Source organism: Canis lupus, chromosome 13 (assembly GCF_048164855.1).
Source record: "Canis lupus baileyi chromosome 13, mCanLup2.hap1, whole genome shotgun sequence".
NCBI lineage: Eukaryota > Metazoa > Chordata > Mammalia > Carnivora > Canidae > Canis > Canis lupus.
In genome coordinates this window covers 9,202,172-9,220,151 of record NC_132850.1, presented here as the reverse complement: position 1 = coordinate 9,220,151, position 17,980 = coordinate 9,202,172, and the positions used below count along the sequence as shown (strand labels likewise).

At 66.3% G+C, this 17,980-nt stretch overlaps 1 protein-coding gene across 7 annotated transcripts in view; it reads right to left on the bottom strand.

Annotated features, from left to right (window-relative positions):
* Positions 1 to 17,980, bottom strand: part of CSMD2 (CUB and Sushi multiple domains 2) — a 492,622-nt gene that overhangs the window by 253,434 nt on the left and 221,208 nt on the right. For all 7 annotated transcript variants that reach the window (XM_072772036.1, XM_072772037.1, XM_072772043.1 and 4 more), the window contains exons 6-7: positions 11,920 to 12,032; positions 3,140 to 3,217 (exon numbers count right to left, since the gene is read on the bottom strand). In XM_072772036.1, coding sequence (XP_072628137.1) covers positions 3,140 to 3,217; positions 11,920 to 12,032 — 191 coding nt within the window. The remainder of the gene's footprint in view (positions 1 to 3,139; positions 3,218 to 11,919; positions 12,033 to 17,980) is intronic.

Here is a 17,980-nt window from a genome sequence, read left to right as displayed (position 1 = left end):
CAGCGCCCTCACACCTCCAGATCCCTGGCTCTGGGGACCACCAGGAGCTGCAGCCCGGCCAGAGGCCTTCCATCGGGGCCTTGCCAGCCCCACGATCCCAGTAGCAGCCCCAAGACGCGGATGACGGGGAGTGTGCAGCAACGTTCCCTGCCGTGGCCCATGTCCCCTCCGCCCACTCGCTGTCCCACAATACGAGCAACGGCTCCGTTCCTCACTCACTCACCCACCCACGCGCTCATTCCCATACACCGGTACACAGCAAGCATTAATTGAGCACCGAGTGTGTACAAGACCCAGTTTGGATACCATGGGAGACGCCACTGTCGGATGTCAGGTAAGACCCCCGTCCTCAGAGAGCCCCCCAGTCGGGTGGAGACATGAAATAGAAACCAACTGCAGAACCACAATGGGGAAGTGATGGGAGGCGCAGCTCCAAGGAGACTAAGAGGGAAGGCCTGTCTTAGGTCGCTGAGAGGAGCCTGGAAGGCTGCCTGGAGGAGGTGGCGCTTAACAGGAAATCACCTGAGAGCGTAGGAACTGAGCACATGGTGGCAAAGGAGAGGCAGTCCAAGTAGGCAGAGGGCACAGGGGTGAAGTGAAGACGTGGAGACAGGACTGGGGGCTGCCCCGCGAGGCCAGGAGAGGGGAGAGCATGCTGAGTGGCACAGGAGAGTGGGCGGGGGGGTGGGCTCCGCAGGGGAGACCTTTGAGGGGTTTGAGGCCGATCCTGAAAATGACGGGGAGCCCCTGAGGAGTCCCGAGCGGGCAGGGCATAGCTGAGATGCTCAGGGGCGGCCCGTCCCTTGGAGCCAGGGGGCAGGACGAGAGCTGGCCAGGGCCCCCCGAGACCCGAGTGTGGGAGGTGGGTGCAAGGCGTGTCCTCCCTGGGGGGCCTGCGGCCCTCCCCACACTCACCGGGTCCCGAGCTCACGGACCTGACCAGTGCTCCCGGAAGCCCTGCTGTGGCCGCCAGGGGACCGGGTCTGGGCGGGCCGCTCGCCCAGCGGCTTCCTCGTCGCATGGGCCTGAGCTCCAGGCCCCGGGGCCGCCCCTCCTTCCCTGGCGTCCCGATCGATCACGGGGTGAAAAGCAGCCGGCCCGTCGGGCATGGCCCCGGCCCACGCCGTCCTCGCCGAGCCTCTCACGTCAGCGCTCCTGCGGGTCCAGGACCCTCCGGGCCGGGGGGTAAGTTGTGAGCGCAGGCAGGAGCCTCCCTGTTCTAAGCAATGGGGGGACGGGGGTGACGGGACCTCGGGGACCCCCCGAGCTAGGAAGGACGAGGACGCCGGCCCTGAGCACCCGTGCCCGTCCTGGGTATGCCAGCCTCTCCCGCTCACCCCGTGGGGGACACGCCGCTAAGCACTGGCCTCCTGGGGTCCGGCTCCCGCGCCCACCGCCCTCCCGCTGCCCCTACGTGGGAACCCTGCAGGCCCGCCCCGGCCCCCCGAGCCCCGCTGGACGTGCGGCTCAGGCACCATTCTGGAAGTCACCAGCCACGGCTCCGTAAGCACAGCCCCTGAGACCGCATCTTCCGGGGAGGACTGAGCGCACGGCCCCCCGGCCCCCCAGGAAGGAGCCAGGGCAAGTCCCAGCAAAGCCCATGGTCGGAGTGGCGAGTCCTTCCCTGTCCTCCCTGCAGCCGCCTCCCTGCCTGCAACCTCCCGTGGCCTCCGTCGCAGCACCCCTCTGCTGCCGGCCCCCGAGGGGTGAAGGGAGGGGGGCGCGGGCCCGCGGGGAAGGAGGCACGGCCGGGGCACCCAAGTGAAGGTGGGAGGCGCGTGGGCTCCAGTCCTCTTGAGGTTCGGGGCCTCTGTCCACAGGGAGCGTGCGCAGGACCCAAAGGGCCAGATGCTTGCCGCCGCCCGGCGGGGGGACCCCGGGGAGGGGAGGGTCCTGGAGTAGACCCGGGTCTGTGTTCCTGGGGCGCTTCCGCATCATTTCACTTGGGCAAAAGCGTCTTCCCCTTTCTGAGGGCGTTTCGGGCCCCCCTGAGCCGCCAAGGACAGGCCCGGCCCCTCGCCCAGGACGCGCGCCCAGCACCACGTGGCGTAGCTTGTAGCCGCTTCCTGCATCTCTTAGGTCCTAGGCCAGGAAAGCCCGTCCCAGACCCAACATGCCCGGGGAAGAGGGGAGGGCAGGGGGTTGCTGGAAACACACTGGGGCCTCAAGGGGCGTGGCCACCTGGGATAGACACCTGCTCCCCCCAGTCTGGCCCATTTCCTCAAAGTCTGCCTGTGGCTTCCGGGCAAACTCCAAGATGAAATCATGCCAGCCTCAGTTTACCCGCTGTCCTGTGGCTCAGGCCTGCTCCCTGAGAGCCCCGGCGTGGCCCCGGGGGCTCCCGGCTCCTCTCCTGGCGCCCAGCAGAGCCCTCGGCCCCCGCGGCCACAAAGCTCAGAGGCAACGAACGGCCCCAGGGATCCGGGGAGACGGAGAAGACCCCTCAGCCGGCCCCCGGGGGGCGCCGGGCCCGGAAGGCACCTACACCCAGCATTGCAACACAACCAGGGCGGTTCCTGGGAAAGCCCCCGCTGCTCTCCAGCCTGCTGGGCGGCCCGGAACCTTCCTGAAGCCTCCCCGTGCCCAGCCCCGAAGGCCCTTAGCACAGGCTGGAGCCGGCTGCCTCCGGGTGACACTGCAGCCCCCTGCCCAGCGCCGGATGTGCCCCTGAGTCGTCCCAACACCAGCGGCTCAACCGCATTCTCACAGGCGCCCCCGCGGAGCCCCCCCCCCCCGGCTGCAACACGGGAGCCCAGCCTCTCGCCCGGTCAGGTCCAGGTTCCCCGGTGAGGCCCTGGGGGGCGGCATCGGGGCCGGCGGCCTCCAGACCCCAGCCGGGGTGGGGGGCGGCACCGGCTCCCGGGCGAGGAGCAGAAGAGAGGACTGCTTTAGCAGGTGGAAGTGATTCAAAAGGAAAAATAAAGAGAGAGATGGAGCAGTAATGACTCCCTGGACTGGGTTACAATGGGGTGAGGGAGAAAGAGGAGGACGGGGGAGCAGCGGGGGGGGCTGCTCCCGGCCATGGGGGGCGGAGGACCAGGACCGAGGGCGGTCACCCCGCATCACCTGGCTTTCCCGCCGTCCCTGCACCCGCGGCTGTGACCTCAAGCAATAGGCCCGGCGGCCGCGCGGCACTTACACACTGATGTCTTCTGGCTGCTGTGTTTGCTGGGCATCAGCTTCACCCCTCGAGACTTCAGCTCAATTTGCTTCTTGACTAAAGAGGAAGCAAGAGGGAAGAGCGTGTAAGCTATTACCTGTGACTGGGGATGGGTCCTTCTAGAATGATCCTGGCCTGGGACATTCCAGGGCCGAGGACGGCCCCGGGGGGCATTCGGGGCCAGCAGTGTCCACACCCCCTGCCACGCGGTCTCGTAGTGATTCCCATTGCACGTCACCCCTTGGCTCTGGGTTTGGCCGGTGGACGTCGGGAGGCGGGTCCCGGGGGGCCAAGGAGGGCCAAGCTACCACGGGCTGGGAGGCCGGGGCCCGCAGGTCACCGGGGGGGCGGCCGGGGGCTGAACGGGGCTTTGGTCCCACTTGAGTCGGGCCCATGAGTCATCGGGACTTTGCCAAATAGCACCGAGCGGGCACCAGGGCCGGGATGCCACAGTTCCCGGGCCTTTGTGTCTGACTGCCTCAGTTTCCCAAGGCATTCTGCAAGCCTCAAAGGGCTTCATGGTGTCCTCCTTGAGGCGTGGGTCCCCGACCCCATGCCGCCTGCCAGCTGCCCCCCCCCGGGACTCCACTGCTCTCACCACCCAGCAGTGCTGGCGACTGTGCCCAGGCACCTCCTGTGCCCACTTCCTGGGCTAAAGGCCTCTCAAGGTCTTCCCTGCGTGGGCATCGTGGACCCGCGGGCGCTGCCGTTCACACCCGATGCAGCAGGATCCTTCCCCGTCTGCCCCCGGTGTGGTGTCCATGTCCACCGCCCTGGTGCAGCTCTTGGGGGCTCCCCCTGGGGCGCCGTGACCACCCAGCTCCCCCGCGCCGTGCAGCCCGCAGGCACCATGAGGGCCACAGAGACCCACGTCGGCCCCAGCACGGCACCTAAAGGAGGAGCCCGCGTGTCTCGGGCGCCCTCCTGGCACCTCTCGGTCTTGTCTTCCAGCCTGACCGCTCTGCTGTGGATCCCCAGGCCGCCCTGTGCCCCCCGCCTCAGCCTGGTTCCCTCGCGTGCTCTCCCCCGGGGGTTCCTCTCGTGGCCTCCTTCCCTAGAAGCTTCTGTGCAGGCGCCTTCTCCGGCCTCCGCTGCCCCGCTCCCGCCTCTCCTGTCTCCCTGACCGTGGTGCGCCCTGCGTCGTGGACTCGGTGGTTTTGGCCACCTCGGGACGTGCGTCCAAATCGTTCCCGGGGGCATCCTCAGTGCCCGCAGCAGATCCCGGTACGTGGGGGGCGTGATCTGAGGAAGGGCCGTCCCGTTGCTTCCTTACACATCCGTCAACCCCGACCCGGCGGGTCCTCACTGCAGCCACCCGGTCACCAACCTGCAGCTCAGGGTGGTTTAAGTGATTCGCCGCCGTGGGCCACCAGCCGGGATGCAGAGGGCTCCTGGCCGGACCTCAGCATCTTCCCCTGCGACCTGCCCCAGGAGTGACCCCGGGTGCCCTGTGACCTGCTCCAGGAGCCCTCCCATGCCCCAGGCGGCGGCTGCAGCGATGAGGCAGGCGCGGACTCGTGTCCCGGTACCCCCGCGGCACCCGGCTCTGCCTGCATCCACGGCTCCCCAAGGGTCTGTCCCTCGGCAAGCTGTAACCCAAATGCACGACCAAATTCAGAGTCGCCACTTCCCAACGCACATCCCCACCCTTCGTATGAACGCGCGTTGCTCTCCGCGTGCACCCAGCAGGGGAACCTGCGATGGGCACTATGGTGGGCCTGTTACAAGTGGGGGGATTGGCGGGGAAACATGCATTGTTCATGGCCCGCCAGCACGGCGCAGCAGCAGGGATCCTTTCAGCCAGTCGTCCCGAGGAGGACAGGGCTGGTCTCAGGCAGCTAGAGCTGGCACCGGGACTGGGGCGGGATGGGGTCTCTAGGACCCCTGCCAGGGTCCGTCTGTGCGGCGGCTCTGGGCACCCGGCCCAGCAGGAGCAGGTGCGCGTCCTCCCAGGCACCCGCTTCACAGCCTCAAGGTCCCCGGGCGCCAGGAACCCCATTCCCAGGGGCTGCTGCTGCTCCTGCAGGGGAGCCATGAGACGCGGGCGGACGTGAGGGGACGGCGGGGAGCGAGCCGCTGAGACCCGCCAGGTCAGCCCTACACCCTCGCCTCCGCGGCCCATTGGCAGCAGACGACGCCATCGCCCTCCCCAGCAGCATCGAACCCGTCCTCCTCCTTCCCTCCCTGCTACTCCCGCAGGAAGGAACTTGCTAAAATGGTCGAGAAAGTGAACTGGAAGGACCCTGAGAAGCCTCTGGGGGCTCCTTAGTTCACGTACGACCCTTGTGACCCTATTACTGCTCCGAGCCGGTCCCCGAGCCGTGTCACCCGTGCGGTCTGTGCACAGCACTCGCGAGCCTGGGCGAGGCAGGGGCTGTGCCCCCGGACCGTGGTTCCTCACACCAACACCGCAGTCTCTAGATGCACGTCCAGGCCCCTCCGGCACGGGCCCGGGCTCCAGGGAGGGGCACCCAATGGTGGGAGCCGATGCCGGGCCAGGAATGTCTCCCATGCAAGATCCCCATCACCAGGGATGCTGACACCATGATGTCGCCTCCGTGGGCTGGGGCCCGAGTCCTCGAGCGATCCCGGGGAAGGTGTCACACCCTGAGTTACGAACAGCTCCTTTGTCTTTCAAAGCATTCGACCAAGTGGATGGTGAGTGATCGGGGGGTGGAAAAAGGAACACGACGGGGAATCAGCCACAAAATGCGCTTGGCACGAGCTAGCCCAATGCACCGGGTCAGATCAGGTGCAGAGCGTCAGGGAACAGGCGCGTCTCCCTCTAGCTCTCCAAGGCGCGACCGACAGACCCCGGCGGAAACAAAGGAGGAAGCGGCAAGGGCTAGAGGGTTTCTGGCGCGCCGTTGTTCATGCTGCTGGTCCGCCCACCCGTCCGTGGAGCGCCCACTCGTGTTGTGCCGATGACATCTCCCCGGAGCTCTGATCTCGTGACGTCGATGCACCGCAGGTAAGGAGCCCGCTGCGGGCTGCACGGTTCTGGCCGCGCATGGATGCACACATGCATGCGAGTACGTGCACACACGCTCGCGTCTACAGTGGGCACACCTGCGACAACGCATGTGCACACCTGGGCACACACGGCGACAAATATGGACAAGATGTTAACTGGCGCCGGCACAGGCATTTGCGCTGTGGACCAAGTCAGGGGTCCCAGAGAAGAGAGCTGGCTGGAGCTGGCTGGCGGGGCTCTGGGTGGCTGCAGTCATGTCCCCCCGGGGGCCAAGGGCGGCGGGCGGCTCAACCCCCTTCCCGCCTGGGTGGGCTACAGGACGTTCCCCCGCTGCCCTGCAGGTAGCGGGACACTCGGTGTGCACTCGGCGGCAGGAATCTGGCACCACACGTTCTTCCCCCGTCTGTGGCGTGAGCTGTTGGGCTGAGCCGGCAGGAGGCTGGACCCGTTGGTGCAGGAGGCGAGGTGCCCCGCGTGTCTCCACGGCCCCGGGGGTCCCACGGTGGACGGAACCCGCAGCCCCCTCGCTCCCCAGCGTGGGCCCTGCACCAGCTCTGCCCGTTCCCGCCGCCCAGCTGTGCAGCTTCACCTCCCCACCTCTGTTCCTTCCCCAAACCCACCTCATTCGGTCTCAGGAACCGTTTCCAACAAACGTCTGCCGTTCGGGATTCGGAGCCACGCTCCTGCCGTAAACAAACCCTGCATTGCTTGGATTTTTTTTTTTTTTGATTTATTTATTTCGTTGCTTGGATTTTGTTCACTGATTCACTCTCTCTAACTCGTCCCCCCCAAAATGTTGCAGAGGGTGCTCTTTTTAAAAACCGGAATCCGACTTTTCCCCGAGAAAGCCTGGCGGGTGCGCACCCCGGCCTGTGCCCCCGTCTCGTCATGGAGGGCCTGGCCACCGGCCCTGCACAGACACTGTCGGTACCCACAGTTCCTCGCTGGACCAAGTCAGCGTCTAGTGTGTTGGCGGCTCAGCTAGCTCAGATTTACAGACCTCCCAGGAGACCCGAGATCGAGTCCCGCGTCGGGCTCCTTGCCTGGAGCCTGCTTCTCCCTCTGCCTGGGTCTCTGCCTCTCTCTCTCCTCTCTGTGTATTCTCATGAATAAATAAGGAAAATACAGAAGTGGGAATCCAGGGTACTTAAGGTTCCAGGGTCTGGTCCTGAAACCACCAATGCCCCATGAGAGCCTTTGGGTGGGGCTGTGACGTGCCCCGGGCCCCCCATCAACAGGATGGAAGTCGGCCTCCGGGTTCCAGCAGCCCACGCTCCAGGCTCCAGGGTTGTGGAAAGAGCTGCTGCAGCTGCTGCCGTGGGCCGCGTGTTGTCTGGAAGGGAGGTTTGCTCGAGACTGACGAAAAGTCGGACGGTTACCTTGGCCAGAGAGGACGCCGCCTTCTCCGAGGAGCACGTGGCAGGATTCAAAGTGGAGGACGCTCAAGGAAGCGCTGCCGGTGGCCACGGCGGGGCGGGGGCCGCGGGGCCTGTGGCGGACCCCGGTGGTGCAGCCGTGTTGAGCATTGCGGGCGGCCCACGTGGGCCGACGTCCCGGCTTCTGCCCACGGCTCCAGCTCAGGAAGGAGAGTCGGTGCGGAAACCGCGAAGCCTCGCAAGTCCGGCAGCGACCTCCGCTAGGGATGCGGGCGCTGGAGGGCGGCGGGAGCTTAGAAGACACAGTTCCTGGGGGGCTGCTCGCGAAGACTGCGGGAAGGGGAGCCGCCGGGAGGGTGCGCATCGGGGCGCGAGCTCTAACTTCCCGAAGGGTGCGGTGGCTCCGTCAGCGGCCGGTGGCGTCCTCACAGACAACCGCTGAGAAGTCAAGGAAAACGTCCAGAAGCAAAGGCAGCTGAGGGACCCCCAATGCCTTTGGCTGCCAGCTGCAAGGCCGCGCGCCCTTGGCTCTTCCTGGCTCGGGTCCTCCCCTCTTCTCTGCAAGGCCGCCCCGCGGCTGCGCCCACTCCGGAGAAGTTGAGGCATCGGAGGCTCCGTTCGGGCGTCCGCTGGTCCTCCTCGCACCGTGACGTCGCGTCCCGTGTCCCCCGCGCTCCCGCACCTCTGACCTGTGACTGGCGAGCCCGCAGGACGTTCCCCAACTGAGGACCAAGTGGACGAACGACCGTTAGAAGAATATGTGCCTTGAGCCGCTTCCTGGCAAGAGGAGGGGGTCGGCTCGGGAGCAGCCAAGGCGCCGGGCCCGTGTGTCCGAGCTGTTTTCACGGCAGGCTCACTTTCTGGTTCGGTTTAGATGCGTGGTTCCGTGGGCACCGGGCTCCGGGCTCCTGCGCCTGGAAGCCCCAACCCTGGGATTCGCGTGGAGGCCCCGAAGGCCCAGAACCCCGAAATGGAGCTGGCCAGTGCTCAGGCGCTCCGCGGTGCACAGGAACAGGAGAGAGCGTCGGGCGTGCACCCCAGGCTGCCGGGGGCCCTCCTGCTTGGTCTGAGACCACGGCTCAGGCGCAGGCGACGGAGAAACAAGTGCGCATGGAAAGTAGGAGCTTCGCTTTGTTACCATAAAAGCATCTCGATTCATGCAACCTGGATTCCAATGGGTGAGTTTACCCTGTGGGCAGCTGAGACGCGGCGTCGGGCTTCTCAAAGCTGCGGAGCTACTGCTCCTGCCTGGGCTGCCAGCGACCTTGGTGATGTAGGCAGTCGGGCCTGGCCTCGCGCGGACACGCCTGCCACCTTCCCTTCCGACGGCGGGCCTCAGGCCAAGCGGCCCCGCAACGCCTGGCCTCGGTGCCCTGACCGTAGTGGAATCCGAGCCTGGGCAGGAAACCCCGAAATTCCCCCCGGCGAGACGGGAACGGGATATGCCCGGCGTCGGTCACTCATCTGCCTCCTGTGCAATGCGGCTCCTGGGAAGACACTGTCCATCAACACACTTGGCTTGGGGACCATTAGCTCCCAATTCTCATAAATCACTTGGGACTCAAGCCACAAAGTTGAGCACGGTGGAAGCTGACCCCATGCTGCTGTCTCCCCAGGTCCGATCCTCACACTTCCCTGGCCTGCCCTGTGCCAGGAGCCCGACGCCGGGGGCACGGCAGGGCACCCTGGGGACACGGCAGGGCACCGCAGGCCCTGCTCCCTGTTCCAGCTCCCTTAGGGTGGGCGGGTGGCAGCCACGGCAGACATGAGGGGGACGGAAGACCCAGGTCAGGTGACTGACTCCAGGTCCCCTCCTGCCCTGGTCACTGACCCCCAGCTCCCCCTTCTGCCCTGGTCACTGACCCCCAGGCTCCCCTCCTGCCGTGGTCGCTGACCCCAGGCCCCCCTCCTGCCCTGGTCGCTGACCCCCAGGCTCCCCTCCTGCCCTGGTCGCTGACCCCCAGGCTCCCCTCCTGCCCTGGTCGCTGACTCCCAGGTCCCCCTCCTGCCCTGGTCGCTGACCCCCAGGCTCCCATCCTGCCCTGGTCGCTGATTCCCAGGCTCCCCTCCTGCCCTGGTCGCTGACCCCCAGGCTCCCCTCCTGCCCTGGTCACTGACCCCCAGGCTCCCCTCCTGCCCTGGTCGCTGACCCCAGGCCCCCCTGTCATGCCCTGGTCACTGACCTCTAGGCCCCCCTGTCATGCCCTGGTCACTGACCCCAGGCTCCCCTCCTGCCCTGGTTGCTGACCCCCAGGCCCCCCCGTCCTGCCCTGGTCGCTGACCCCAGGCCCCCCCACCCTGTGCTCTACACTGACCCAGGCCCCTTCCTGCTCTCTGGGTCTGCGGGTGGCACCCCTTCTACCCCCCTGCCCTCCCAGCTGTGGGGAGGCCTCCCTGCTGGGGGGTCCAAGGCCGCCTCATCCCTGAGGTCTCCCCCTTCCACGATAGCCAGGCCGCGCGCCCCCTCCCTAGAGCTGCCTCTGCCGCCCCCCGGGTCTCCGACTCCATGACTTGGGCTGTGCTCATGGTTCCTTCGGAGCAGCGGGCGGTTCTGGTCGGTGGGTTTTCTGTACGGGGGTCGTGTGGCCGCGCGGGGGCTTCCAGGTCCTCGGCTCTACGGCGGTGAAGGGAGACGAGGGAGGCCGGGCCACTGCTCAGCACCGGGCAGAGGGATGCATGCCAAGGGCCCGAGACCTAGGACGCCCTCCGGAAAGCCTGGTCTGCGTGGAAGTGCCAACCCCGTTCGGGGCCGTATTCAGGGAGACGGGAAGGCGCGAGGTAGGGAAGCCCGTCGCGGAAGCCGACGTTCGGGCTGTGGGCCGTCCCCGGCCGTGGACTCTGTGGGGCGGTCGCCGTTAACATCAGAAACGGGAAACGTTCAGGGCGCATGATGTTCGGGTCAACACCCCTCGGTGACATTTTCTCTTTAGTCCCACAGACAGAAATGGGTCCTGGGTTGTGCTGGAAAATGTCCTTTTCCTTAAAGGGTGGGCTGAGGTTCACAAAATAAAGTTGAGAAGCTGCCGGCGGAGCAGGCAAGGCCGGCGCTGGGGTTCCCTGCAGGGACTCAGCTTCCAGCCCGCGGGGCCGGCCTGGGGCGCCCTGCGACCTCTCGGGCTTCGGCTTCTTTAGCGGAAACGCGCGAATTTAAGGCACATTTTGCCACAGGGCGCGGAGTGGGGCCCCGTGGGATGGTGCGGGGCCGTGTGTGCGGCGGGAGGGGGCTCCCGACTTCCGGAGGCTCCCGCGCGGCTCGGCCGGGCGCCCACGGTCTGCGTCAGACCCCGACTGTGCCCGCCAGGCCCTCGGGCACCGGAAACAAGTAGACACACGGGCCCCCTCTTCACTCGGATGAAACGCTCACGTCCATCCCCGCCTTCCTGCGTTGGAAACGACGACAAAAAAGATCCAGGCGGCTGCTCTGCTCCACGAAAGCCCAGTGTTGGCACCAGAAAAATATTTGCAGGCGAGCTCTCGGGGGGTGGGGGGGGGCACCTAGGGGACCAGGTTGGTGGGTTTTTTTTTTTTTTTTTTGGCTTATGTTTTAAATATTTCAAAGGTGTCCTGCTGCCCGATGCTAAGGAAATGAGGCTGCTTAGGAAGGGAAGGCTTCTCGCAGGCCTCCTTTGGTCCCCGCTTCCAGCCGGCCCCGGCGGGGAAGCCCGGGGCCCTACGCGGAACAGGTGCGAAACGCGAGTTCCCACCGAATCTGCGAGAACCAATATCCACGTGTGACTGCCGGTGGTCACGAAGCCCACCCTCGGTGTCCAGAAATGCCGTGTACCTCCCAGTAAGCTCCAGGTCGAAAGGAACGTCCTTATCTCATCTGCTCTCATCCCTCCGCCCCCCGGACTTTGGGCCTCCTCCAGGGCGAAGAGCTCCCTGCGCCCCGGGGTCCCGGGATCGAGTCCCGCATCGGCTCCCTGCATGGAGCCTGCTCCTCCCTCTGTCTGTGTCTCTGCCTCTCTGTGTGTCTCTTATGAATAAATAAATAAAATCTTAAAAAAATAATAATAAAAGGCAGGGGGCGTCAGCTGCCTCAGGAAGCTGGCTTAATTTCCCTGAGCCTCAGTTTCCTCGTCCATATAATGGGGCCATTGACGGCATTTACTTCGCAGGGGAATGAAGCAGGGCAATCGAGGTGGTGCTGCCCGAGCGCCCGGCCCGTCTCTTTGGAGGCACTCGGGCTCACGAGCACCCGGCCTGCGGAGGGGCCGGGAAGGGACAGTGGGGCGAGGTGACCGTGGGGCCACAGGCCACTACGGCAGACACAGAGACCCCAGGTCTGCCAATAAGAACAGGATGCTCGAGGCATGTCCACCCTGGCCAGCCGGACCCAGGCCGGGGCCGGGACGAGCTCCCCAGGACGCAGCCCTGCACCCGCTGAGGACGCCCGGCGGCCCGCCTACCTTGGTACTGGGCACTGAAGCCCCGCTGCCGGTGGTTGCCGTCCGACGTAAAGTGCAGCCGCAGCCAGTTCTTGCTGCTGATGACAGGAGCGGGGAGGCTGGCTCCGGTGAACCTGCGGGCACAGAGGGGGTGGGTCAGGGGTGGCCGGGGCAGCCGTGCAGGGGCGTCCCCACGCCCACGGCAGGGCTGGGCAGCTTCGTCCCCGGGCTACCGGGGCTTGCGGGGCCCGTGCATCCTTCAGGCCGGCGGCAGATGTGCAGCCTGCCCCCCGCCAGCCGCGCTGCCAGGGGCCACTCAGGTGCACGACACACGGGAGTCGCAGGAGAGGTGCCCGCCCACCTGAATCCCTGACCCGCGGCCAAAGTCCAGCCCGTGACCCCGGGCAGGGGAGTCCGTGGCGAGGGCCTGGGCAGGTACTTGGGGCGGCAGGCCCTGGGGGGGTCTCCGGGGGCTCCTCCCCTGCCCGGGGGCTGCCCTCCTCCCTTAGGTTCCCCTCTGCAGCCCAGCCCGGTGGGGGGCGCCCCCTGGCACAGCCCCCGGACCAGCTGCCAGGTCAGCGGCTCCCTCCCCAGGGCACTGGCGGCTTCGGGGCTCTGCACGGGGCCGCGGCCTCACCAATTTCCCACCGTGTCCCCCGAGGCCCCCTGCTGGGTACCGCCCCCCGCCCCGCCCGTGTGTCCTGCACCCCCGGGCCCCTCCGCCCGCAGGACCAGGGACGAAGCTCCTCAGCCCTGCGGGGACAGCCCGCGCCCCTCTCCCAAGCACCCACTAGCCCCCCCCAGGTCTGTACCCCCCTGCACGGGCTCACCCGTGCCCATCTGTCCTGCACCCCCGCGTCGTCTGAGGGCACGGGAAGCCCTGAAACCCCCGTCCCGCTCTGCTTGGCTCTGAAGCCCTGGGGGCTGCGTCCAGCCCCAACCTCGCCCTCGCCCTCGGCGCCAGCCTGGCTTGAGACAGGGTCCGGCCACCCGGGGACCGTGCCCACCAGGCTGCGGCGACAACGGCAGGGCTGCGGGCGGGAGGCCAGCCCCGTGTGGGCCGCACAGCAGCTCCAGGACCAGAGTGCCCGGCCTCCCCCCTCGGCGCTGCTGCAGCCCCGCCTCCAGACGTGGGTTTGCGGGTGCGGGTCCTCCCGGGGTCCGTCCGCAGTGGGTGCAGGGGCCTGCTGGACGGCCTGGGCTCCGGAGGGGTCAGCTGACCTCAGCTCCCGGTGACCCGATCTGTAAAACGGGGACGATAGCAGCCGTTCCTTCAAAGACTCGCGGGTCCAAGTGAGGCAGTGCGCAACCTGGGCCTCAGCCCGGCCGCAGCCTCGTGCTCGGGAGCCCCCACCTTCCCGCGTCCGCACGAGCAACCGACAAGCACGTCAGGATCCCAAGGGAAATGGGGGGCCCTAACACTAACCACCAGAGGCAGGGCAGGGTCCCAGGGCTGGCACCGAGGGCAAGGGTGAGGTGCCCGCTTACGGGGTGCCGAGGGGGTGCGGACCCTGATGAAGAGGGCTGGACGGGAAGAGCCACCCTACAGGACCAGATCCTCAGGCAGTTCGTGGGAGTCGCACCGGAGCAAGGAGCGGACACCTGGAACTCATCCTCCCTCCCCTCCCTCAGTCTGTGCTGATGCCTCTGGTGATCTGACCCCCTTGGAAGCCAGGAGTGAAGGAGCATAGGGATGCAACCACAGCCAGGTCTTCCCAGACGCGGACCCGCGTGGGGAGGGCCGGGGAGAGAGCGCGGGGGGCCAAGGGATGCGCGTGGTGCCCCCCACAACCACGCGCTCAGCAAGGGAACCCACCAAGTGGCTCCACGCCCTGCAAAGCACAGTATTTAATGCAAATGCTGACTCGCACCAAACTCCAACAACATAACCCACGCAGCCTGGGTGGGAGCTGTCGCAGAAGCCGTCACCGCATCTCGCCGGTTCCCGTTTAAATATCACAGGCTGAGCCACGTAGGTCCCCCCCCGCCCCGAGGGGCCCCAGGGGCACGGCGGGCTTTCCCAGGGCCCCGTCCAGTCCCCTCGCAATGACAGGGCTCTGAGCCTGTGCGCAGGAGGGACGCGGAAATGGGGAGAATTTACCTGAATGACCCAGAACCCAAGGCCCTTTACAGAGCCAGGAACGGGGAGGGAGGGAGGGAGGGAGTGGTGACCGGAGGGTATGGGGGTCCCGGCCTGGAGGCACCCCCCGGACCCGTGACCACGCACAGCCACGCGGACAGGTGGCGAGCCCGCTGAGGCTCCATCCACGGGACCTCTGCGGACACGGCCCTGCATGCGAGAGCTGGGGCGAGAGGCGCAGATGCTGGTCCCGGCAAGGGGGACGAGGGGATGGGGGAGCCCCGGAGCCCCGGAGTCGTCCACATTCTGAAGGGGATGGTGGTCATGTGGGTGCACACTCGGTCGAGGCTTTGAAAACTACATTTAGGGCCTCCCGGTGGCTCAGCGGTTAGCGCCGCCTGCAGCACAGGGCGTGACCCCAGGGTCCCGGGATCGAGTCTCCGTCGGGCTCCCTGCATGTTTGCAGGGTCTGGCTGCAGCCTGCCTTCCTCCCCTGGGAGCGCGGGCCCACATGCAAGGGCTCCCGTGTGTGCACACGAGCGCCGTCTCCACTCGAACACAGGACCTGGCTCGTGCTGGCCCCCGCGGCAGCCCCGGCTGCACAGAGAGGCCAAGACGCTCCCTCCAGGTCACCCCGCCGTGAAACAGCCAAGGTGGGGGTCAACCGCGGCCCCGCACGCGGCCGTGCGCAGGGGCATGGGCATCAGGAGACCCCGGGTTAGATTTGAGAATTCCTGAAAACCGCCGTCCCCCGGGGAGGCCTCGCGGGCCCCCCGACTGCAGAAGGGGCCTGGGGCCCGCCATGAGGGCCGCTCCCCGGGCTCCCTACGCGGGTGGGGGTCCACGGTAGCTGCAGTGCACCCCATTCAGCTGCTGCAACGTCCCTGTGTCTGCACAACCCCCACCCTGCGTCGGCCGCCCCCAGATTCATGCCCCCAGAGCAGCTGCCCTGGATCCCACACGGGGTGGAGGGACCTCTGCATCCCGGGGTCAAGCAGAAACCATCTCTGCAGCCCCAAAGCTGGCACGGGAGGACGTGGGACGCAGGCGCCTGCCACCCTACAGCCACCCCAAGCCCTCTTGGCTCCCCACCTGCACCCTCTGTCCTCTACAAAGCCCAGACTCTTCCACGCCGTTCCTCTCCGGTGACACCCGTTTCAAGTTCCAGCATCTTCCACACCTCTGCAGGTGCCACTCCCTGCACCTGGAATGTCCTTTCTTATTGCCCCACCTGACTTCCGAGAAAACATCACTCGCCGCTCCCATAAACCCAACCATAGGGCCTCCTTTTCCCCGACTCTCTCCCTGCCCCCACGGGAGGAAGCCTTGGCCTTCGCTGTGACCCCCCTGCACCACGCTCACGCCCCCGCCGGGGGCCCGGATGCAGCAAGTCGTGACCATCTCCCCAAGTCGGAGCCACGCTCTGTAAGGGCAGGGACAGGGCTTTCCTGGCCTTGCTACCCCGACATCGCAGCACGGGCCCGGGACCAATCGGTTCCTCGGAGCAGAGGTTGACACACTCGTCCAAATAGCTTCCCGTCGGTTCTTGTGAATCGAGTTTTACGGGATCACAGCCGTGAGCGCTCCTTTACATACCGTCTGCTTTTTTGCTACCATGGCAGCGAGGAATAGCTTTTTTTTTTTTTTTAAAGATTTTATGTATCTATTCGTCAGAGATGCAGAGAGAGAGGCAGACACCCAGGCAGAGGGAGAAGCAGGCTCCATGCAGGGAGCCCGACGCAGGACTCGATCCCAGGACTCCAGGATCACGCCCTGAGCTGAAGGCGGCGCTAACCACTGAGCTCCCCGGGGATCCCTGGGAGTAGCTCTTACAGAAACTATAACATCCCAAGAATTTGTATGGCCCTTTATGAACCCCTTTTCCTGACACCTGCCCCAAGCCTTGCAGATGATGCAGTTCGTGGGCAAAAAGTAATTTTCTAAAGGAAACCTGTGCGGCTGCGAGCTTTGCTCACGGTGTGCAAGTACTTAAATGCGCATTTATTGGTCAATCCGTGTAATGCAGGCCGAGGTGTTTGCTTCGGTCGTGGTTTTGTGCTCCGCGCCGTCGGTCGTATATAAGCTGCACCCGTGATGCGTCGTCGCCCCGAGACCAGCTGTGCTGCAGCTTGGTCAGTCAACAAGCACCCATTGGGCACCCACGGTGGGCCAGGTACTGTGTGGGGCGCTGGGGCGCGACAGGGGCAGGAGGGGCCCCGACGGAGCGGCCCCGCTGGGGCGCGGCGGTCCCGGCCGTCCACACCTGATATCTGGGAGGCGATCCTCTTCAGAGATTCCCCTTCGTGGAGTCTTTCCAAGGGTTCAATTCAGTCCCTGCAGATGCAATTCTATTTTCTTTCACACTCGTATTTCATCAGTTTATGGGATGTTTAATTTAAATCACATAATTACAATGACAAGTAGGACTGGCACCGAGAGACTTAGCAAGGGACCACCCGGTTCTCAGGAAGTGCACACGGCTCAGCGGGTGGGAGCGCGGGGCCCTGGGAGGGCCAGCGGGGCCGGGGCGAGCCCGGTCATCACGCTGCTCCGCGAAGGAGCGCCCACTCCGCCTCCGGCGGTGGGCATGCCTTGTCCTCACGCCCCTCCTGCCGCCAGCGCGGTGGTGGTCAGCTGACCGCACGCTCCCGGGCCAGGAGGGCCTGAGGGGGTTTCCAGGCCTGGGGGGCACCCGTGTCCGATCCCATCGGCGGCCTTGACAGCCAGGCAGGCCAGATCTGCTCCGAGTGTTCCCAGAGCTTGGAAGGTTGGTTCCTTGCCAAGTGCTCCCCGTCCACCTCCATCGCCACCCCCCCAGCCCTGCCTGCTTCCCGCTCATCCTTCAGCTGGAGTCTTTTATTTTTTTTAAATTTCATTTATTTATTCACGCGAGACACAGAGAGAGGCAGAGACACAGGCGGAGGAAGAAGCAGGCTCCCTGCAGGGAGCCCAACGCAGGACTCGATCCTGGGACCCTGGGGTCATGCTCTGGGCCGAGGCGGCGCTCAGCCGCCGAGCCCCCCGGGCATCCCCTTCAGGTGGCACTTTATAGCCACTGGCTCCGAGTCCCCTGTCCCCCCTGCGTACCTGGTGCCTCCTGCACTTCCCCTCGCCCCCAGGGCCCGTCCGCCCTCCAGTTCCTTGCATGCACCTCACATGGGGACCGGGCACAGGGACCGGGCGCGGAGGCCTCACTAAGTACCACCGGGAGGAAGAACCTAGAGTGAGCGAGCACCCCAATAGGTCGAGGCGCTGAAAGCAGAGGGTACGTGTGGGGAGAAGTGGGGACGGGGAGCAGCCTCCAGGGCCACCCCAGCCCTCGGCCCCGCCCTGGGCTGCGCGTTCCCTGGGGACAGAGGCCGGGAAGGCTGGTAACCAGTGTGGCCGCTGCTCCTCCTCCCGGGAGCAGCTCAGGAAGCCCAAGGAGTCACCCGGGCTCCTCCCTGCTCCGCTGTTAGCTCCAGGGGACCCGCACAAAGAGCATCAGGGACGCGCTTTCCACCCACGCACCGCTCCCTGCAGGGCCTGTATGTGAGCCCGGGCCAGGGGGGACTGGGGGCAGCGGGGGGCAGGGCCCGGGCAGCAGAGGTCGTCACCTCGCGGGGTGGCAGCCACACAGCATTTCTCCCACCCATGCCACTGTCATCTCATCCCCGCCCCACCCCATCCCCCCACCCTGTCCCCCCACCCCGTCCCTCCATCCCGTCCCTTCCCTGTCCCCCCACCTCATCCCCCTGTCTCCACCTCACCGCCACCCCCTCCCCCCTCTCCATCCTCTCCTCATTCCCCCACCCTGTCCCCACCCCGTCCCACCCCCACCCTGTCCCCCCAGCCCATCTCCTCTCTCTCCCCCACCCCATCCCCACCCCATGCATCCCCCCACCCCATCCACTCCCTGTCCCCCCACCTCCATCCTGTCTCCCCACCCCGTCCCCCTGTCCCCACCCTGTCCCCCCACCCCGTCCCCCCGTCCCCTCCCTGTCTCCCCACCCCGTCCCCCTG